Here is a 22,297-nt window from a genome sequence, read left to right on the forward strand (position 1 = left end):
ATAAGGAATAAGGAATCTCGTTACAGATGTAGCGTCGCTATTACCTTTTACAATTTTTTTTTTATTTAGACACAACGTTTGTTGAAGATATAACAGAGAGGATACAACGAAAACGTCTCCTTTACGTTTTCCCTTTCTATATGCAGATAATTATTATAAATCTTAATTTATAAATCTTAATCTATGCAAACAATAAAGTTTCCTTGTGACTCGATGCGTGAACGTAATGGAATTCTTTCTCGATACTCGCGAATGGAATATTAACAGATGCGAGGTCGTTACTGTATTGCAAATGCACCCCCCGCCCCTCGTCGTTGCTCTCGAAGTCCTTTCGAAGATTCGTTCGCGGTACACGGATTACCGGAGCGACTTGACGATCGTGTTGATCTTCTCGATCCAGTCCTCCTTCTTTCTGGTGATGCTCGTCTCCGTGTCGATAAACTGCTGCCGGCTGATCTTGCCCGGGATCAGCTTCTCCAAGTACAACGCCTGCAACTGGCTGTAGACCTCCTTCAGGTAACGATCGCACTTCTGCAGCTCCTGTATGCGATCGTACACGTCGCTGGACTCGCCCTTTATCTTCTGCGCGATCTCGTTGAACGTGTTGTTCACCGCCTTGTACTCCTGATTGATGCCCTTTATCGCGGACAGGAAACCGTTCGTGTCCTTGGACACCTTCAGGGACGACAGCTGCTCCTCGAGATTGTAGTAGGTCGCGTTCCGGCGGTCCTGCGCCGCGAGTATCTTCTCGCACTGCCCGGCGATCCTCAGCTTGCTCTCCGACGCCTCGTCCTTGTCTATGGAGAAGTCGCATCTCACGTACACTATGACCGCCAGGAACATCAGCCAGAGCGCCAGCACGATCATCAGCGGCTCCTGCAGCATCAGCAGACGCGGGAACGTGTAGCGCAGCCTGAAGCTCAGGATATGATTCTCCACCAGATTGTTCTTGGTCACGGATATCACGGGACGCCCGGTGACGTCCAGGTACGTGTAGTGCAGGGAGTCCGGCAGGCGGGTCACGGGATACGGCAGCTCCAGCTTCATGTTCCGCGCGCCCTCCGGCAGTATGATCTTCAGGACCATCTCGTCGACGACCATGTCGTCGAACACGTGATCCAGCAGTCTCATCTCCAGGGCGAACTCGTCCCCGGAGTTGAAGAGGTACTCGTAGCTGGGTACGTTGTAGCCGATCGTGTAACGGGTCTTCCAGCCGCCGAACAACGGGAACCTCGGGCGCAGATTCAGCTCCACCGAGTCCTTCTTGACGCGGGTGTGCGACGTGGAGATATTACCGATCTCGTCTCTGTAATAAATGTCAGACGCGGCCGCCGGCAGGACGGTGTCGAAGCTCTGGATGCTGGCCTGCCCGGACTTGGATTCCCGAGCATACTCGTAACGCGAGAAGGAGCCCTTCAGCAACGCCCCGGTATGCAAGAGATCGATGTGCTCCTCGATGGCTATGTTGCCCCAGTGCGAGATCTCGAGGATCCTCTCGAGCCTCGTCACCGTGAGGAACTTGTTGTTGTTCTCGAAGTGCACGACCATCTCCTCGTGGGCGAACGGCGGCTGCGTCTCGTACGGTCCGTAAGCCAGCATCGTGCCGGTCTGGGAGACCGGCTTGACCTTGGTGTAGCTCTCGAGATTGCGCGTGGGCAACGCCACGTACGTGGTCTGCTTGTTGACGGTGTACGGCAGGCAGGCGTACACGTTGCCCGTGTACTTGACGAGCTGCTTCTCCTGCTGGGTGATCTGCTTGGGATGCGGCACCAGCTCGTGCGTGAACACCGTCTCCAGCTCGACGGTGAGAGTGCGACGGGCCGCCAGATGGTTGCCGAGGTCGACCGAGTAGAAGACCCTGTCGCGATGCGCCGGCACCTTGGTCTCCTTCACCTTCAGGTCCCCCTTACCGGGCTCCACGCGCGCCGCTACATAACTGATGGACTTGCTCTGGGCGTCGTCCAGGCAGAAGAGGAAGTGCGGGACGCCGCGGTCCTTGCCGCTGTTGTCCAGCACCACTCGGGTTGTGATCTTGGTCAGCTGGGACTGCAGGTCGATGTGCCGCTCGACGTTCCTGACAACCAGCTCCGGATCCACAAGGTCGGCCGCGGTGCAGCTGCTGTACCCGGCCAGGCAGAGCGCGAGGGCGCAGATTAACGCACCCGCGTGAACGCGAGACATCGTCGACGAGGCCCGAGACACCGACAGCGGCGTTGAACGTGAGTAACGTAACGAATTCTCTGTCCCCGCTGGGACGAATCGTCGCGATAAACGCTCCTATATGTTACGCACTCGCCGGTACGCGGCGACACGATTAGCACATAGCAAAATACGTGGCGTTCGTCTATGGCGCCGGTTAGTGGCGGTAGTGGCGCGCGTGTCAATGTACAGTCTTGGCCATAAGTATCAAAGCCTTGGGTATGCACGATACCAAAAGTCAGCTACTTTTCCACAAACGTTGCAAGTTGATTGGCTACACAGTTTTCGGTCCGAGAACTTGGACCAATTTCTAGTATCGCGAATCACGTAAGGCTTTAATATACGTGATAAACGTATAAACGTAAAAGGAATTAGTCCCGAAACACAATAATAGATGTAGATTAAAGAAGATTTGAGTGGGTTTATCAGAATTTGCCATTTTCAGTTCTTCTTTTAGTAAAGGCCATCACGTGTATACAAAAAATTTTAATCATAATTATAAGGCCATAAGCAAATTGCAATAATCACAAAATCGTGGTCTCACGTTAAGTCCATGGCACATAGAAAAACGTAAAGCAGTAAGACGTAAACAGTAAGTAAATTGGCCAATCACAGTAGACGAAACGTAAGATTATTGCCTTACGTTTTTCTACTCTGTGATTGGCCGATTTGCTTATTGCTTACGTCATGAGCTTACTAAATCACTTTGTAAATAAATCAAATTCCAGCCAGATTTGGGTCCAAAAATAGAAAATAATATGACTGCGTATATATACATGTCGACGCCAAATACGAATTAGTTAAAAATAATTGTATAATCGTAGGTAAAATTATATTAATGTATTAAAGCACAGAGTATATTGTGCAATGTGAATAATGCCTAACTGCGTTACGTGCAAAATCGTATATACAAATCGCGGGTGCCTTTGGACCCAAATTTGATTGGCCGTTCCAGTGTGCTACCGCATATATTAAGGTACCTTTTCATGCTGACGCTTGACGCTCATTTTTAGCGTGAAAACAGATCACGTGATCAAAAGTGACGTTTGGTATTCGTCAATTTTGATCATGTGATCCGTTTTGACGCGCAAAATGAGCGTCAGCATGAAATCGCACCTTTATGCGCAATGTTACACCTTTCTTATTACACCGTGGTATACGCGATACGGCGGGGTGTACGCATTCGCAATTGCTTCTCGCCATCTTGTTACTCGTGTGTCCATGGTCCCCGCGAGCAGCCGCTTGAGATTGTGCGGATTGTCGGTCTTGCCTTTTCGAGACGAGTTTTCCCACGGAAAACACCACCTCTCTGTGGATCTGTTGTCGTCCCGTTGGAACGTTTTTTCCTTTCGGCGCCCGCAAATTCAGCTAAGCTGGTGAGTAAACAGGCAACGAGGGGGTTGGCTATTTTACGCTCGTGAGATATGCACACGCGGGCGCACGGTCGCGCCGCCGCCGGAGCGAAAGCGGCTTTCCTGTTTAGCGGCGGACCGTGCGGGGCACGACTTCGGCACGTGGCTCCGTTAACTATCGTCATTTTCGTCGCGCCACACGGCCTGGCCCGCGCCGCGGACGCGGTTTATGGTGCTCGCGCCCGCCCTGAAAAATCCGTATCGAGACTCCTTGGCGAGACGGGATCCCTGGCGGCAACCGCACCGGAACGCGCGGCCGCCGCGACCGCAGCGTCCTCGCCGCCGCCGTCGTTGTCGGCGGCGGCGGCGGCGGCGGCGGTGGTGGTGGCGGCGGCGGTGGGCGACAACGCGGTCGCCATCGTCATCGGGCGATCTCTCCTCCGTGCATGGCGCAAAAAAAGCGCAGCGCGCGCGGCGTCGCTCATCGGATGCCATCTTCGCGCCGCGCCGCGCCGTGTCGCGCGGCGTACGTGCGTAAGTACGCCGTACGTACGCACGCATGCACGCACACATACCGGCGGCGGCAGTGCGGCGCGGCGGCGGCGGTGGCAGCGGCGGCGGCGACGACGACGGCGGCGGCGCGAAGTGGGGGTGAGCACGGAAAGCGAGAGAGCGCGCGCGTCCGGCTGACTGAGCACCGAGACTAGGGAGAGCATAGCCACGTTGTACGGCGCGCCGCGAGAGACTGGAGGTGTAATCGTCGAACGAGGGAGAGAGAGAGAGAGATTGAGAGGAGAGGAGAAGAGAGAGTACGGTAAAGAGCCGCGAGCGGTTTCAATATTTCTATATTCCTATCGCGACGCCGCGTCGAACGCTGAAACGCGTCGCGGAACGTTCAACGGTCGGCCCAGCGCTGCCGGAGCACCTCGTGCACGCGGCTCTCGGCCGCCCGCCCGCCATTGCCGATGAGGCGCGGACGGGTCGCGTTGCACGCTGAGCACGTGTGCGCGGGGCCCGCCCGTCGCGTTTCCGCCGTGAAACGTTCGCGCGCGCGATCGGATCGCGAACCGCGGACAGCCGGGGCGGGAAAGATCACCATCTTATTAACGCGCCGCGGCGTTCGGCGGGGCCGTGTGCGTGCCCGCACACCGTCGTCGCTTCGATCGCTCCGATCCGGCCGGCGCCATGCGGCGCGACGGTGCAGCGCGGCGCGTAATGCTCCGTCCTGCGCGCTCCGGCCGCCTGTTCTCCGGCCGGCCGCTTCCTGCCTGCGCGAATCTCTCGTGTACATTACACCAGTACGCGCTTTGTCGTCCTGGCCTTGCGAATAAAGTGCGTGTTCACCTGCGTATCGCGACCCCTCCCCCCCCCTCCCCCTCGCTTGCCTCGCGGCGCGCGCCCGCCGCCGCGCGGCGTTCAGAGGACATCTGCGTGTAACGCGCGCGCGAGCGCGAGCGTGCCGCGCACGGGACGCGCGGTCGGATACGGACCGTTTTGCCGCCGTGAGCCGATCCGGTGGGACGCGTACGAGATTCCTCGCCTCGCGATTTTCTTTGTCTTTTCCGACGGAATCGCGTAACTGCACCCTCCTCCCCGCCGCGCGCGAACGCCAGCGTGCACGCTGACTAGGTGTTTTTTTTCCCCAAACCTGATAAGCGCCAGCTCGAGAGCCTCTCGCGAAGCAACGTGAACGCGTATTCCTCCCTCGGCTTATTTGTAAGGTTGTAATTCAATTATATTGAATACGTAATGTAGCATATGTTGCGACATACAAAATGGGCATGTAATATCAGGGGTCAATATTATATAACATATATATATATATGTAGGTATATATATATATATATATATATATACACACATATATATATAATGCGTTTTACAGATAGAGACATAATGATAAAACAAAAGTTCAATGATCTCAATGCAATGACATGTGTGCGTGTGTGTATATATATATCTCTACAATTGCAGGTCTTATAAAAATGAGTTCAAGCGCGTGTTACAAATGTAACCGTATGGGTCACTTTGCGCGGGAGTGCCCACAAGGCGGTGGCGGTGGCAGGGGAGATCGTGGCCGTGACAGAGACGGCGGTTTTGGACGCGGACGGGAGAAATGCTTCAAATGCAACCAATTTGGACACTTTGCGCGTGAGTGCAAGGAGGATCAGGATCTTTGCTATCGCTGCAACGGAGTCGGCCATATCGCGAAGGACTGTCAGCAGGTCAGTAGCGTACGTATATAGTGTGTAGTTCAGCGATCGTGCATATGGTGCATATGCACGTGGACAATTCAGTGCCACTTTAGAGACTGACCGGAACCGATGTTGTTGCTTCTTCGACAGGGACCGGAGTTGAGTTGTTATAATTGCAACAAGACTGGTCATATGGCGCGCAGCTGCCCGGAGGGCGGCAATGATTCTGGCCGCTTTGCGATGCAGAGCTGCTATAACTGCAACAAGACGGGCCACATCGCCCGTAACTGCACCGAGGCCGGGGGCAAGACTTGCTACATTTGCGGCAAGACTGGTCACATAAGCCGCGAATGCGATCAGGATGACAGGAAGTAGGAGACAACCGGGATCCGTGCCGCTCGCTTAACGTTAACGATAAGCCATTTACCGTCGCCCGCACCACTCGGGGAGTTGTAGCTAGGTAGGATGTCTCGCGGACTTATGTCTCGTTGATGTGTACAAGGAGAACTAAGATATGGCGCCGTCATACGCCGTCGTTGGCATCGCAATGCCGTTATGCTACGGCTGTTCGATGCCTTCGCCGCCGTCGTCGTCGCCGTAATCGTTCGGATTTTTCATCTCACCATGCTCCCAAATCCCGGAGGCCAACCAGCCCTCCTCGCCCTTATTCCTTAATCTCCTTCCCCTCTCTGCCCACCGTTGTTCTCTTCGCAAAGGAATTTTTTTTTTTCTTAACGATGTCTTTAAGTTTTTATTGCTGTTACACACCGACACCCTCGTTACACGTACATTTGCTACGTGAATGAGAGCAGGGTTCATCCTACGAGTAACACGTCCTAACATTTACATTTACACGTATATGATACACAAACATACACATACACCCCACACTCATATGCCACACGCATACAACACAACCTATGTAATAATATTATAAACATTCTATTGAATTAGAGTAGAGACATGAATCCTCTGTCCCCTGACTTTCTAACTGTCTCGTATGCGCATTGTTTTCTGATGCAAGATGTATGGATTCTCGGGAAGCTCACACACGTAGCCTCGCCGAGATTTGGCGCGTGCTCGGGCAGTTTTGCGCGATGTGAAACGCGCGTGAAACTACCTCCACGCGACGGCTCTCGCATTTGTATAAATAAAGCATAAATTTTACGATACGACTGCTACAATTGATACACGGGAATAAAACAAAACCAAAAAAAAAAAAGAATGGGCCGCCATTCGGCGCCCGGTAGACAGAGAGGAACGTCTTTCATTGACACGGATTAACGAACGAGTCACAAGGCACGGGCTCACGTCGCACTACTTTTCGCATCCACGCATCTTGTATTCTCCGGTCCTCCCTCTCGAACTCTCTAGCCGACACTCATAAATAAATCGACAAATGAAGGAACGAAAGAAAGAGTAAAAAAAAAAGAAAAAGAAAGAAAGGATTCGGAAGCGAACGCGGAAAAACGGGAAAAAAAAGTATGCGAGAACACATGCCGGCCCTGAATGCATAAAAATAAGATTTAGTAACGCTAATTTTTAATGTGTAAGGATGTAATGAGGATCTCACCGAGCTGTTAACTGTGTGTCACTTGCGTTAGTTTGTTTCTTTTTCTGTTTTCTTTTCTTTTTTTTTTATATACAACCGGACTCATCTAGTTTCTTATAGGTGTACGGACAAAAAGCGAAGTATAGTTGTAGGATTGTCAGTGTTTACAGGTTTATATGCAATTATACTCATACCCTCCGACTTCGAAGAAGTAGGGCGAAAGAGAGAGAAGACGTGCGTGCGTTTTCTACGATTTTTTTCTGAAAAAAAAAACGTAAAAGAGGAAGGACATACGTTTGCGATTAATATCAGTAAGATACGTCCGAAATGGTCGCTACATCGATATGTATGTATATATACATATAAACACGGTGGTCTATACAAATTGACACATTTTGTACGTACAATCATAATTGTTAACGACGAGACTATAGATTCATATTGTTCATACTACTCGCTGGTCTGTTGATAGGCATGTGTGACGAATGGCGAGCCCACAGGAGGAAATGTACCAACCTTACTATATCCTTACATGTTGCGGAAAAAACTTCGTTACTACGTATATGTATATATATATGCGCATGTGTGTATACATATATTTATGCATATGTGCAGGAGGTGTATTTTGTACTTGTAAAAAGCTAGATTATACTCTGGTCGTTGCTGGTGATTAATTCCAATAATATGCGGTTTCTCTCTTTTGTATTACGTGATACGAGATAAATTTATATTTTTCATGTATAAAGTATATCCCGAGGTCGGCTATTACTCTTTTTTTTTTTTTTTTTCCTAACACAGTTGTAGGGACAAAATTTTTGTATAGATGCGGTCATATAAGAAACGAAAGTTGACTCGAGGGAAGAAGAAGAAAAAAAGAAAAGGCTATTCCCCGTCGCACGCGAAGGGAACGACCACTTACGCTCGACGCGAGTACAAAGCGAGATTTTTTTTTTTTTTAATATAAAGGAGCGCGTGAACGCGCGTAGCATACACGATGAAATTATGTTAGCGGGAGCATCGCCCCGTCCGGTCGCGCGGTATTTTATGAAATAAAATGCAATGCGAGGTACATAATTAGAGGATAAGATGCGATTAGAATCCCCGACTACTTTTTCGAAATACCCGGACCACGTTCACGCTAAGTAGCAGCAGAGAGCGCGATCACGCTGTATCAATTCGTCATGGACGGGACGAAATCTTTGTTTAAGCCCGAAAGGCGGATCGTCGCGCGGACATCGCTCGTCTCGAAAGAAGAGCGAGGACCCCCTTGCGGGGATTGCGACGTCCGCGCGACGATCCGCATGCTTTGCGCGGCTTCCTCCGTGGTTTTACCAGCAGCGACAATTGTGTATTAACGTTCAGAAGCCAGGCGTGCCTGACTATCTCGGTGGAAGAAGGGCCCGGGGGGGCCGCGACCGCCTTCTGGGGCGGCGGCGCACCCGTGGCAGGCGTTTCTTTATAGTAACCCAGGTGTCCTGCAAACAATTTTATACACTTAACACACACACTATGCGGGACTTAAAAAATGCCGGATCTCATTGCGTAGTTTCGGTGTGCTAGTGCTCATGTCAATGACGAGACTCGGAGAGGATCAAACAAATTGTACTTCGCTATATTGGACCTTCGCGCGGACCTCCGGCGCCGACCAGTGGCCACGGGCACACGTCGGACCAAGTATATTCCGGATAACGCCAAGTGTCTAAACGAATGCGCCGAGGGCGCGGGATATTCCCGATGATCTTCGTTCGGTCTCGAACTTGATCGACAGACTCGACGTTCGATTTGGGAGATCTTTCTCTCTCTCTTCTCGCTGGCTGTCAGAGAGAAGCGAGGAATGGGTCTCAAAATCCCTCGCTCGAAGTCAGGGAGTGTCTCGATGACCTGGGACGTCGATTAGACCTCCTCTCAGACGTCTCTTTCATACTGTCTGGCTGGGAATGACTTGATACATCACACGTGAGAGAGCAACAGTCTCGATAGACACACACGCCGATTCCCTCCGCGACACCGGTCTCCGTGGTTTCGTTGGCGACGCCGGAGGTCCAGACGAGCATACGAATAATTATTATAAAGAATAATAATAAAAAATAATAAAAATAAAAATGAGTGCGATTAGGGCACCTGCGCTTTTGTCTCTGCTACAAGACTTACGTACGAATATTGTAAAGAATACGACTGTTACAGTGTATGAATCTAATTCGACCGGCGGCGCACGCCGGGTCCACGGCTCGACTTATATATTAAACTAATCTATTAATACTTAAAAAAAAATGAAGAAGAAACGAGAGAGAGAGAGTGAGAGAGAAGAATGAAGGAAGAAGACAAGGAGGATGAAGAGGAAGAAGAAAGAAAAAAATACAAAGTAATAAAGGATTATGGAGTATTCGAAGTTATGTTTTTAAACTGAATTTTTGAAATAGAATGTGTACGGAGAGGCAAAGGAATGGTCTTCTTTTTTTTTGGCATCCCGACCGCGCGACCTTCTTTTCTTCGAAAGTCCTTTGGCTGGAGTCTATTGGGTCCAGAACCACCACGGTGTCACGTCTCGCTAAGTAACTTTGAATACTTTATCTTTTTGTCATGGAAAAATTTTCCGAGTATTCTTTGACATACAATGAGATGACGTGACCGGGGGAGTGAAACCGATTTAAAGCCGAGCTATCCCTATGTAAGCGGTCCCCTCGCTAAAGATATGTTGATATTTAGAGACGAAATCAAATCGTTGAGATCGCGAGAGCTCAATAACAACATATTTTCCCTTTCGGATTCCTCTTTCGAAATCCCTCGGACCGCTCCAATTAATACACGCTTTGTGATTTCAGGGAAAGCAACAAGGTGTATATTGCTTACGCATGACAGATTGCTGACCGTCGAGGAGAATTACGTAATTGCGCCGACGCACGCATGCTCCGGTCGGCGATCCATGCAATCTGCGTGTCATCGTGAATGCGTAAATGGACTCGCCGGGGATTGATTAACTGATTAATTAATTGGCAGTCGCCCAGCGTGGTGTTTACCACGCGAAATTCGCGCGTTGGAATTTCTAGAGAGCTGAGAGAGTCTCGAAATTATATTGGCACGCTGTTGCACAAGGATTATATTCCTTCGCAATGCGCTTTTAAATTGTTTAATTAGCGACGACTCGCGCAATGCCCTGAATTGTAAATAATTCTTACGGTTTCTCTGAACGCGCGGAGATTCTCACACGGATCTCTACCGCGTAGAACGGGTAAATCGCCGCAAAAATGTAATTTGTCAAAATTAAATTTTGCAACGCCGATTGACTGCGCTCGACTCGCATTCCTCTACGCGATCCTGCCACACGCTTCTCTAACTGCGCATTACATATCTTTATTTGTTGTCGATCAACTTCTAACGCTTAATGAATGAGCGGATATACAGGGAGAACGAGTGAATGGATGATCGAGCGGGGGACTATATGGTACCCCTAGAAGGAAATATAAATAACCGCGTGGCGTCGTCGCGCGCGTGAACCCTTAACGTCCACGTGCCTCGATAAAACAAGCCCGTCAGGTAGGCGACGAGGAAAATTTTATCAACGCGTGGCGAAGGGGGGAAGAGAGAGAATCGCGGGTGGCCTCTATCGCTGGCATGGACGAGCGGAACGTCGAAACGAGTTAAAAGCCAGAACCGGCGGAACACGCATCCGGTTGTCGCGTGATCTCGCCCGTCCCGTCCGCCCACCCGCGCCCCCGTGCAGGCCGAATCGTCGTCGTCGTCGTCGTCGTCGTCACCGTCGCCGCGTCTGTCAAAATCGGCTCGGAGTGTCGCTCGCGCGCGGTGACGGTCAGTCGGTGAGGTGACGGCGGATCTCGCGGCGCAGATAGGATGTGAAAAGTCGGGAGGACGGGGGAAAGGGAGAGTCGCGCGCGTCGTCGAGGGGACAGGAGGCAACGACACGAGGCGTTCGGTGGGAAAGGAAAAAAAAAGGGAACAAAAAGAGAAGATCGGCGAATTAACCGAAGGATGCGTTCGCGCTCGGGCCGCGCAACCACCACGGCGACCGGCGTTCATTCGTTTCACTCGCGATAACGACTAGGTGCTGGAGGTGGTGGTGTAACGAGGAGGAGGAGGAGGAAGCGGGAGAGTGACACGAGGAGTAGCAACGCCGGAGGGAAGACCAACAGCGTCTTCGTCGTCGCCGTCGTCCTCGTCATCGTCGTCGTCATCGCGCAGGCAGCAATGGCCGCCACCGTCGACGGGTTCGGGCTCGAGGAGCTCAGGACCGAGATCGAGCGTCTGTCGCGCGAGCTCGACTTGGCCTCCACCGAGAAGATACAGTCGGCGCAGTACGGGCTCGCGTTGCTCGAGGAGAAGTCGGCCCTGCAGCAGCGGTGCAACGACCTCGAGGCGCTCTACGAGAACACGAAGCACGAGCTGGAGATCACGCAGGAGGTTAGTACAGCAAGATCCGGGGGACCTTTTGGAGGCCGATTCCCCGTGTCACTCGTCGACACGCCCGCGAGGGAGAAAGGGAGAGAAAATTTATTCTGCTCTCGCGACAGCAGTTTGATCGGCAGCGGCGATTAATGTGTAACGAATACAAATGAGAGGCGTGGGTGAATTTTTATTTGCTGTACACATTTTATATGGAGCGTTTGAAATGAATACGCGGAAAGAAGTAGTGATCCTTTTTCTTGGAATAGAAACAGGTAGGAGGACAGGTAGAGAGTGTCAACCGTGTTAATTTGATTGCTGGAGGAATGTAGGATGACTCATTCAGATCGTGTACTTTTGCCGGCCAATCAATGCACAGATATCTATATTTAGTTATCTTTACCCGAAATGCTATTTTTTTTTTTAGAAAATTACTTGAGAAACATGCGCGATTCGGTCTATTTTATTATTATTTTTGTTTTGTTTTGTTTAGAATTTAGTAAATTCCGGAGAGTCTTGAATAATCGTACTTATTCTTATCACTTATGTGTACGTTACATAAATACAATTTTTGCATAAATATGTAATTATCCTTGACTAAAGTGCATATTTTGTATTTCATATTTTTAGGCGCTAGCAAAGTTCCAGACAACTACGAAAATAACGGCGAAGAGCGGCATCGAGCAAGAGGAGAGTCTCCTTAACGAGAGCGCCGCTCGGGAAACGTCTTTGCAAACGCAGATCATCGAATTGGAAAACGAAACGAAACAGGTTTGCGTCGCATTTTCGTCGCAATTATCGGACTTGTGCAAAACAGAGTCGAATGCATCGCATTTTGACGTTGTGTCGTAAATCGTTTTTTGTTTTTTTTTTTTTCAGTTGCGACATGAATTGGAACGGGTGGAGGCAGAGCGCGATCACGCGCTGCAGGAGCGCGAGGAGGTCGGCAAGGATCATCAGCAGGCGGAGACGGAGCGCAAGTCGTTGCGCACGGAACTGCGGGAGTGCAGGTTTCGCGAGGCGCGCCTGCTTCAGGACTACTCCGAGCTGGAGGACGAGAACATCTCGTTGCAGAAGCAGGTGTCCAGTCTGCGGTCCAGTCAGGTGGAGTTCGAGGGTGCCAAACACGAGATACGACGGCTCACGGAGGAGGTGGAACTGCTCAACAGCCAGGTGGAGGAGCTGACGAATCTGAAGAAGATAGCGGAGAAGCAGATGGAGGAGGCGTTGGAGTCGCTGCAGGCCGAGCGCGAGGCCAAGTACGCGCTGAAGAAGGAACTGGATCAGCGGATCAACAGCGAGTCGATCTACAATCTTAGCAATCTCGCGCTCTCCATCCGCGGCATCACCGAGGATCAGACGATATGCAGCGACGGCGAGGACGACTCGCCCGCGCTGCGTAGAATCGAGGCGGACCTGAAGACGCAGGAGCCGGGCACGTCCGCGACCGACAAGCAGGTCGATCTGTTCTCCGAGATTCATCTGAACGAACTGAAGAAGCTGGAGAAGCAGCTCGAGCTCGCGGAGACCGAGAAGGCCCATCTGACGCAAAATCTGCGCGAGTCGCAGTACGCGGTCGAGAAGAGCCAGACGGAATTGCAATCGTTCGTTGCGCGAATAGTGCAGCTGGCAGCGCATGTGCAATCGCTACATCATCTTCACTCGAAGTTGCCGGAGAAGCAGAGCGAGGAGACGACGTTAGATAAACTTAATCAGGTATATTTATATATAAGTCTTTTATATTAAAATAATAGACAAAAATTTCATAAAACGAAGAAAATAAAGACTACGTTTAGTATTATTTTGTACAAGACATTAATGACACTACTGGTTTAATAGGCCGTTGTGCAATATCACCAATGGAGCACCATGTCCGCTCGCGAGATTAATCAATTGCAGAAAGATCTGTCCGAATTGGAGAACGGCTTAACCGTGTCCGACTCCACGCAGCAGCTAAGAACGGAGCTGACAAATCTGAGGAACAAGGTACACATTTATTCGTATCTTACAATTTTTTTTTTTAGACGTATTTGCAACTTTGCGTTATCGCGAAATTTACGACAAAGGGCGAAGATGTAAGTTAAAAAAAAATAGTCGTAAGATAAAGAGAAATATGAGAGAGAATAAAAGTTTTTACTAGTAGCAAGAATATTAGAGTGTGTGCGATACCGGCGTAATTATCGCGCGAAAACGACAGACTTTGAACAGAAATTGTGGCGTTTCAGATACCCGAGTCAGAGAAGAGCCTTCGAGAAAAGGTTGGGTTACGTGTGGTCCCTTTGACGTATTTACCAGATATTTTAAATAACAAATTTGTCTTGTTGGCTCCTCTAATGATCCGTACAGTGATACTCGCTTCTCAGTGTCCTAACAGCCCACATACATCGCTTCCTCCTATCTATGATACTACTTCATCATATTTAACCGTACACGTTTTCGTAGCTACTGACGAACATTCATCTCCATTAAACGTAGATCCACGTGTGAGAATAGTCACATTCCTCCGACTAGCGCCGTAGAGATTCGTCACCATTTGCATTTTTTCACACGTGGATCCTGGCATCTCAGCGCATTTGAACGAATGTCACTGCCGAGACGCTCGAAAGAGACGACGTACGGATCGTAATACGCTATGCAACGTGGCTTTTGAGACAGAATGCGCTTCAGAACCGAGAAGTCGGAATCGATCACTTTTCCTTCTATCTTAAACTTTCGTGCGCATCTAACGTAGCATGACCATCGGTCGGAAACTCGACTGTTTTGCACGAAAATGCTCGAAGAAAAGAGAGAGATCGTCTGTCTATACTTTTTTTTTCTCGTAAAATCTCCATACTGCACTCGCAAAACTGCGCCAACTGTGGACCCTAAACTACTATCCGATTACTTAATAAATACTATTCTGCAAACTCATCTCACGTACGAAACTTCCGATAAACATGCAGTATCAGACAAAACGTACCTAACGCATCCGTTGCGTACCTGGTGCTCGCGTTTTCGTTCACCTGTTCATCTCTCCACCTACTCGTTTCAGCTCTTGGACACGGAACAGAGGAGCATGCAACTCGAGTCGGACGTCTCCATTCTGTCGAAACTCACCGCTGACGCGGGCGGCTTCCTCGATTCCGCTCAGAACGATCTGCAGAATCTCTCCGACGAGCTCGCGCAGCTCTACCACCACGTGTGCACCGTCAACGGCGAGACGCCCTCGCGGGTGGTGCTGGACCACGAGAAGTCCGAGATCGTGCCCGAGAAGGAGGAGGAGAACGGCAAGATGGACTGGTGCCGGACTCTGTTCAAGACCGACATCCAGATCAAGGATCTGGAGAGCCTCAGCAAGGCGAAGGAGATCGCGAAACACATAGAGACCGCGATGGACCAAATAAAGCATCTCCGAAACGCCGTGGAGCACACGATCGAACTGTCGAAAGTCAAGGGAATGCAGTCCAATATCTGCAACGTTTGCGAGGGTGGGTATATTCTCGATAAAATACACGATAAAAAAAAAAGTTTATTTTTGTTCTTTAGTACGGACGTAATTGTGAATTTCATCGATAAAGTAACTTCTCTGATTTTAACCCGATCGCTTTTCAGCCTCTGTCAATGAGAACAAGGCGGACGTAACGGATCTCCAGGAGCAGGTTATCAGACTAAAGGCCTTGCTGTCCGCCAAGCGGGAACAGATCGCCACGTTGAGGACGGTGCTTAAATCAAACAAGAACACGGCGGAAGTAGCGTTAACGAATTTGAAGAGCAAGTACGAGAACGAGAAGAGTATCGTCAACGAGACGATGCTCAAGCTGAGGAATGAGCTTAGAATGTTGAAGGAAAACGCCGCGACATTCTCGAGTGAGTATTCCACGGAATTCCCGTATCTCTTTTCACCTTTCCTATCGCGATTATATACACATTTTTAGACGTTTTAATAATTCAATAGAAGAATTGTACGGAGAAAAGAAATTGAGAGACATAATTATGTTAGACAACTTTTCTAGCCCCGTAAATCTTTTTACTAAATCCATTTCTTTACCTTTCCCCCCGATTTACGAGATATTTTTACAAAAACCTCCCTATTTATTAATGAAATTCAATAATGTAACTCTTTTTTTTATTTTGTCCCACTAACACACGCCTACTAACGCCAATTAAAAATTGGTTGTTATCAGTCTTTATGAACTCGCTGCTGTTAATACTGTGGGGTATCGCGGTTGACTTTTCGAACTCTCTGGTTCTCTGCCATAATTACTGTGTCGCATAAAAAATTATCGAGAGCGTGTGCCTATATAATATTTCCTAAGTGTGACTAGTCAAGCATTATCGCGCGCCCGCTTCGCGAAACGCGATGCAATAAACTGTCTACGGTGTACCTGGTTTTTGGTTGACGTTATTTTTCTTTTCTCTGCCATAACTTTAATATATACATAAATACTTTATACACTAAATATGTACGGGTGCCTTTTATTCCATCATGGAGACCTTTGATTCCTCTGCTTCCTCTTGGGGCATTTCCGATACGCTTCCAATTCCAATATCCCCCTCCGTCTCTCACCCGCTTATCTCTACATCGTGTTAAACCCCCGCTAACCGTGCGCTGTCCAGGTCTGCGTGCAATGTTCGCTGCACGTTGCGAGGAGTACGTGACGCAAGTGGACGAGCTTCAGCGGCAGCTCACCGTGGCGGAGGACGACCGGAAGACGCTGAATCAGCTGCTGCGCCTGGCGGTGCAGCAGAAGCTCGGTCTCACCATGAAGCTGGAGGAGCTCGAGGTCGACCGGGAGCTGCGCAACACCAGGAGGCACGCCGCCGGCGCGAACGGGCGCGGTAGGCCGCGGCTGTCGCAACAGACGAACCGTCCCCACTTAGGCAGAGATTTCTTCTAGAAAATGATGAAGATGTGGAGTAAAATATTCTGAGAGAAGCGAGGATTTTGAGAACCTTTTCGAATTTTTCTACTGCTCGTTGCGCCAGGCCCGTTTCGCGAGGTCTGGAAGACTCTAGTGAGTATAACAATTGACTTCTTCGTTAGAGAGAAAGAGAGAGAGAGGAGGGAGAGGCAGAGAGAACGTCCGCAGTCTCGTTATCCGTATAATAACCGTTTCGTCGCGTTGAATTCCGCGAGGCGTATTTTTACAATGGAATGAACGGGGCACGCGTGCGTGCTTGAGAAAAATAGAACGGAGAAAAAGAGAGGGGAAAAAAGAGAGAAGGAAAACGACGACGCCGTCCTCACTGATACGGGGGAGAATCGCGCTCGGTGAACGGGGGGAGTTAAGGGCTGCGTTTTGAAGGCTTTCGAAATGTTCAGTTTCACACACCCCATGGATTTTGCTCCATATCATAGAGTCTCTTCAGGGAGCTCTGCCTTGTGTTACCACTATTGTTAGTAGAGGAATTTAGGAATTACGAAGGATGTGTAGGACGATTACACGCACTTTCGTTGAACGGCGCACTCCGTAGCGGAGTGCGCCACCGCCACGTGGGCGTTTAACGCGAATCACACATACGTTTCGCGACGACGCGCGTTAGCACGTGTCAAAAAAAACTGTTAAGTGCATTAAATCAACGCGATCGTTCCACTGGACTACGTTCTCGGTTCGTTTTTGTTGTACGGAGGGATAACTCTTCTCTCTACATTTTCAGACGTCTACTCGTCGAGCCGTATTACCGCTTCTCAGCGCTTATTTTAGCACGCTTAATTTATTAACGCTTTATGTATTCTGAAACGATTCAAGGGACTTTTCCGTTGATGATCCGTAAATTGTAGCATAATAATCGTCTCCGTAGCAAGAAGCGTACGTTAGAAGGGGGAGACGCACGAAAACGTTTGTAGGTAGATAGCGGAAGAACGGGGGAATTTTACATCGCGTACCAATAGAGACAATATTAAGTATCGCGCGTGACCGGTAGCATTTATAATCAAAGTAGCGAGATGGAATGTCGTAGGCAAGTAGAGACTTGAAAATTTTTAACGGTAGCCGAATAAAGTACACGATATAGGGACCCATCTTCCAAGTAGTGTCAACCACGTTCAGGTCACCCGCCACCCGGACTGTGGGATCCCACAGTCCACCCATGCTCACTTGTTTTATTTCAACGATCTCCCTTCACCCGCAGTAAACCCTTTGAGAAACCGTTTTTCGATCCTTACGCGTTGTCGAGTCGCAGGAATATTTCAGTATACGCTAAATGGAACGATTCGTTGTCTCCGTGTCTCGAAGAGAGATAATAATATTGTAGAGAAACATTATACTCAAGAGATGTATAATAAGAATGCATGAAGAATGTCATTTGTTTCGAGGGGCGTCATATAGAGAGAAATTTTATAAATTTTAGACTTAGATTGTAATTCTAGGCAGCGTATTTTTCTCTTCGAGCCGCGGAGTAGCGGTTGCTCCAATTCCAACGTATCCAACGCTTATTTCTCAACGTCGAAAGATCGTTGTACGCTTTCTCTAACGTTGTTAACCGTGTGCAATTCGCAACTCGCACGACAATCACGTTCTTTCGTTCGCGATTTTGTTGTTAGGAACGGCCTAAAGCGGGCTCTAGATCACTTTTTTACGTTGACTTCTTGGCAGCTTGTTGAACCTACACCTATTGTTCATTAGAAGTTGACTATTATATTGAATTACTGTAATTAGATTGCAGCTACTCGATGCGCAGGTTTTATCACTTGTTAAGTTATGTTTATTTATATTTTTATGTATATGTTTTTTTTTTTAATTATTTGTGACAAGGCGCTTTTCGGCAACAGGCAGTTTTAACACTCGACGCATAATCCCATCGCCGATCTTTACGTACGGCGGGGGTTACACGAAAAAGGCTTGTTTGTTTCAACAAAGGGGCGCGCACGACGAGAGAGCTCTGATTACAAGTTTCATTGATTACCGCTATCTTGTACTTTTCGTAGGAGTGTAATTATATCGTGATAAGTGTGCTCAGTGCAACTCGCAGGATGCTCTTTTACCTTGATACGTTCTGCAGATACGTCGCGCACCTCGCGCTCACGTATTATCCCTCTAGTGATATATATATGTATATATGATTGCAAAGCGAATCATTCCAATTTAAAACAATCGATTGTGTAACTCGTTTGATTACGAAATTTCGGAGAAGTACCGACCGTGTTAGTATTTTAACGAATATTGTTATATCATTGTATATCATATTGCGGTGTGCACGCGATTCAAAAAGAGAAAACGTAATAAGAGCGTCCTGCGAAAATAAATTTGTACATGTCTACAACATGTAAATGATGTCGTGAATTGTCAGTCAATCAAATTTGTTATCGCGCCTATTACTATTATCATTGCTAATTATTATCGATATTATTGCTACAATTGTATATTTATTATTGTAACTATCTGCCTGTCGGCTTCGTCGCGGTGAGACAAATTACCTAAAGAGAATTTATCGATCGTTCATCGACTATCAATCGATTGATCAGTTGTCGCTATTATAATTATTAAATTATATTTATATCTTGTAATTATCACGTCACCTGTGTCTACGACGCGTGTCGCGAATGAAGACACTACTTCCCGTTTTATACAATTCGTCCGTCGATCATATTTTATTTCGGAATAAAGCCCCTTTTTTCTCAGATTTTTATTTTATTCACTATTTATTTCCTTTTTTTGCGTTTCTTCTTCGAACGGTGTACACGTTCGGTGTAATATTATTTTAGTTTACTTTAGTAAGAGTCACTTGCACTAATTGTTAACTAACTTGCAATAACTTGCAATAACTCGATTAACGGTCCTTACCTCTCTTTCTAGATTTTAAAGTTAATTGTAATAGCCTAGATAAGAGGAGATGAGAAACTCCGTTTAATTACTCTGATCAGTATCGGTGCAATCGGCTCTGGATAGTTAATTTTATCTGTTGATTCTAATTCCTAAAGTATATTATAATCTTCGAAGGTAAAAAGCGAAGTGGGAATTCTGCGAGATTCGTACACACATTTAGGCGCTAGACACAGGTCGGGCTAATTTGTGTCCACAAACCGAGCCAGTCTCAGACCACCGTCCCTTCCCTTCACGCCTCGCACCACCGTCGGGAACGAGCCGGGCAAAAAAAAAAGAAAAAAAAGGTCCTTCCGTTTCTCGAGAAGCTGTCCTCACTATTTTTCACGAGAAATTTCGTCCTCGAACTCTTACCTAGCCGTCCGCGCTGCTCCACGCGACTGGAGAGACATTAGCGTCCGAGAGATTGGATAAATCTGTATTGTAATTTACAAAAGACAATTGTAATTCGGGAATTGTGCATAATTGTCGATACTTAATAGCTGTGTTGAATTAAATGATACTCCGATAGATTCTTTAGAAACAGTAAAATCGTTCCACTGATAAGATAATCCTATGCGATTTCTGTAGTTGAAACTGCGATATAGAACTTTTTTCCTTCTTGTTGATTAATGTTTGAAAAGATGTTTGAAAATACGATAATGAGGCACAATTTCCGAAGTCGACAAAAATTGACGAATTGAATGGCGTCCAGTCGTGGAAGCGCACACCTTCGATAACTTTTGCCAAAAAAAAAACAATTCTGTCCTTTCGAGAGACCGACACGGAGTCTTTCTGTACATTTACGTCCTTCACAAAGTTCCTTCACGTCGTGAAAAGGTTGCGTATCGGCGTCGTGAATTTCTATCTCACCGGTGATTATCCCGAATCCTCTTTCAGAAAAGGAATTCTTACCTCTTTCACTTCGTGTACCATAATTATCGGCGTTTTATTTTAATAATCCATATTAACGATTTTTTATTCACCCGCTTGATCTGCATTCTTTTAAATCGGTATTTTCTGAAAAGGATGACCAAGGAGTACGCAACCGAATTATTCATCAAGTTCATGTTTAAGATTATTAGAAAGAGAGAGAAAGAGAAAAGAAAAAAGAAGAGCGAGTTTGAGACAGACAAATACCTATTAGAGAGAAGATTAAGAAGAGGGTACATCGTGAACAATAATATCAGGATCTGTCCGCCGAGGATTGGTAAACGGGGATCGGGGATGGCGGACAGATTTGCTCAAGGCTTCCACAAAAGCTCTCATTGCGTCCCGCCCGGTGAGCTTCCTGACGGTGGTGCGTTTAGATCACGTGAGACTAGAAGTATAAAAGAGAGAGAGAGAGAGAGAGAGAATTAAGAATGGGATTCTCGAGTGAGAAGTCCGATTAGCTGTAACGGCGTAGGCTAAGAAGTTAACTGACTGCGTAATGTGTGCTGGACTTATTATCTCTAAAAGAGAATTCGAGAAGGAACTCTCGATATAATGACGCGTGTGTGAAACGTCCCGGGCTGCGGGACGTCGTCGGGATGGCTGCGCCGCAATCGGGTCCATGTTGCATTTACGCGAGATATTTTTGCACCTTGTCATTCGGAGAGATTATTTTCTAGCAATAATTTTGATACGCGAACTGGACGACGATGGTATTAATTCTGCGATATACATTCCGTTATTTTTTTACCGTAGCCAGCTATTTCTAAAAGAGATCATCATTGTTAATATAAGGACACTAATGTGGCACTACAAATTGATTAAATCTCGTTAAAAGTTTGTACCGATTGTTTTAATGCCTTATGACTAACTCGCGGTATAAAATATTAATTGCATTCTAATATAGGACACACATTTAGCTCAATTAATTTCATATTCCACGGAAGATAAGTTGCGATTGCTAACATGAATTGTAACATTTACATGGATTTATGTAATAATTGTTTGACTTAATGTACAGATTTCGTGTTGAATAATTGTACTTGACCAAAGCGGAGGGGCGGATTGGAGGGGTGAATTATTTGCACTCCGTTCTCGATTGTAAAGACAAACGAAAGATCCTCGTAGCGAAAACTTGCGAGCATGGACCCAGAGAATATTGTACATACTGTAAATGCACTCTCTAGCGTTACGGCATTATAACAATGCATTGTCTAAAAAAGAAAAAAAAAAGAAACGTACCAACGTCGCGGAGATTAGCACGAACGATTTATACATACACATACAAATATTATACGAACGTCAACGAGCGTAATTATATTTTCTCCGTAGCTACGATATAGATATATCGTTAAACGTTAACGTAGGAAATGAAGACCCGGAGACACCCAGCCGACACGTTTATAGCAAACCTCGTGATTTTTTCTCCCGCGTTTATTCGAGAATTAATCGGTGCAGGGATTTGCCCAGTCATTTTAAATTAACTCGGAGCTATAGTTGTTAAGTAGATGTTCAGTGATTATTATTTGCAAGAATACATTTAAAGAGAACGGAACGGAGAAGGAGGCAGAGAGGAAGAGAAGAGGACGAGATGCGTATTGCAAGCCACACTCGTGGTACCTGGAGTTGACGTTATTAAACGACGGTACACTATACGTAGTAGAGATTCTTTTTGTAACATAAAGTGAAATATAATCATTTGTAACAGGACTGCAAATTAATTTTTCTCTTCCTCTTTCTCCTCTTCTCTCCCTTTCTCATCTCTTTGTTTTTCGTCTGCTCATTATTTAAATACGTACATACACCGACATATTTTTTAAATAGCAAGAAAATTTTTGCAATTGAATTTGCAAATGTTTATAAACCGTATATTAATTTTAATTAACT

At 47.4% G+C, this 22,297-nt stretch overlaps 3 protein-coding genes across 10 annotated transcripts; 2 read left to right on the plus strand and 1 right to left on the minus strand.

Moving 5' to 3' along the window:
• Positions 1-265: 265 nt before the first annotated feature.
• Positions 266-2,361, minus strand: LOC105452032 (dolichyl-diphosphooligosaccharide--protein glycosyltransferase subunit 1). Its single transcript, XM_011692823.1, has one exon. The coding sequence runs from the start codon at positions 2,179-2,181 to the stop codon at positions 358-360; it is 1,824 nt and encodes a 607-aa protein (XP_011691125.1). The 5' UTR covers positions 2,182-2,361; the 3' UTR covers positions 266-357.
• Positions 2,362-3,406: 1,045 nt separating this feature from the next.
• Positions 3,407-9,738, plus strand: LOC105452033 (CCHC-type zinc finger protein CG3800). Of its 6 annotated transcripts, none has more exons than XM_011692825.1 (3): positions 3,407-3,575; positions 5,526-5,785; positions 5,897-9,738. In XM_011692825.1, exons 2-3 carry the CDS (start codon positions 5,537-5,539, stop codon positions 6,119-6,121), a joined length of 474 nt encoding a protein of 157 aa, XP_011691127.1. In that variant the 5' UTR covers positions 3,407-3,575; positions 5,526-5,536; the 3' UTR covers positions 6,122-9,738. The 6 variants fall into 6 exon arrangements, with proteins under 6 accessions (XP_011691127.1, XP_011691128.1, XP_011691130.1 ...); XM_011692826.1 differs by lacking the exon at positions 3,407-3,575 and adding an exon at positions 4,221-4,365; XM_011692828.1 differs by lacking the exon at positions 3,407-3,575 and adding an exon at positions 4,221-4,360.
• Positions 9,739-10,953: 1,215 nt separating this feature from the next.
• On the plus strand, positions 10,954-22,120 carry LOC105452035 (protein bicaudal D). Of its 3 annotated transcripts, none has more exons than XM_011692830.1 (8): positions 10,954-11,714; positions 12,327-12,467; positions 12,576-13,412; positions 13,536-13,682; positions 13,922-13,954; positions 14,728-15,163; positions 15,288-15,542; positions 16,293-22,120. In XM_011692830.1, exons 1-8 carry the CDS (start codon positions 11,502-11,504, stop codon positions 16,571-16,573), a joined length of 2,343 nt encoding a protein of 780 aa, XP_011691132.1. In that variant the 5' UTR covers positions 10,954-11,501; the 3' UTR covers positions 16,574-22,120. The 3 variants fall into 3 exon arrangements, with proteins under 3 accessions (XP_011691132.1, XP_011691134.1, XP_011691133.1); XM_011692832.1 differs by lacking the exon at positions 16,293-22,120 and adding an exon at positions 15,860-16,136; XM_011692831.1 differs by lacking the exon at positions 13,922-13,954.
• The last annotated feature ends 177 nt before the right edge of the window (positions 22,121-22,297 follow it).

This window comes from Wasmannia auropunctata, unplaced genomic scaffold (genome assembly GCF_000956235.1).
Source record: "Wasmannia auropunctata unplaced genomic scaffold, wasmannia.A_1.0 LD336038.1, whole genome shotgun sequence".
Taxonomy (NCBI): Eukaryota; Metazoa; Arthropoda; class Insecta; order Hymenoptera; family Formicidae; genus Wasmannia; species Wasmannia auropunctata.

Excerpts from the sequence above, each read along its gene's own strand:
- LOC105452033 (XM_011692825.1), top strand. The coding sequence starts at position 5,537 with ATGAGTTCAAGCGCGTGTTACAAATGTAACCGTATGGGTCACTTTGCG. Across the intron at positions 5,786-5,896 it reads ACTGTCAGCAGGTCAGTAGC|GGACCGGAGTTGAGTTGTTA; the intron begins GTACGTATATAG and ends CTTCTTCGACAG.
- LOC105452035 (XM_011692830.1), top strand. The coding sequence starts at position 11,502 with ATGGCCGCCACCGTCGACGGGTTCGGGCTCGAGGAGCTCAGGACCGAG. Across the intron at positions 13,683-13,921 it reads TGACAAATCTGAGGAACAAG|ATACCCGAGTCAGAGAAGAG; the intron begins GTACACATTTAT and ends GTGGCGTTTCAG. Across the intron at positions 15,164-15,287 it reads TATCTGCAACGTTTGCGAGG|CCTCTGTCAATGAGAACAAG; the intron begins GTGGGTATATTC and ends ATCGCTTTTCAG.
- LOC105452032 (XM_011692823.1), bottom strand. The coding sequence starts at position 2,181 with ATGTCTCGCGTTCACGCGGGTGCGTTAATCTGCGCCCTCGCGCTCTGC.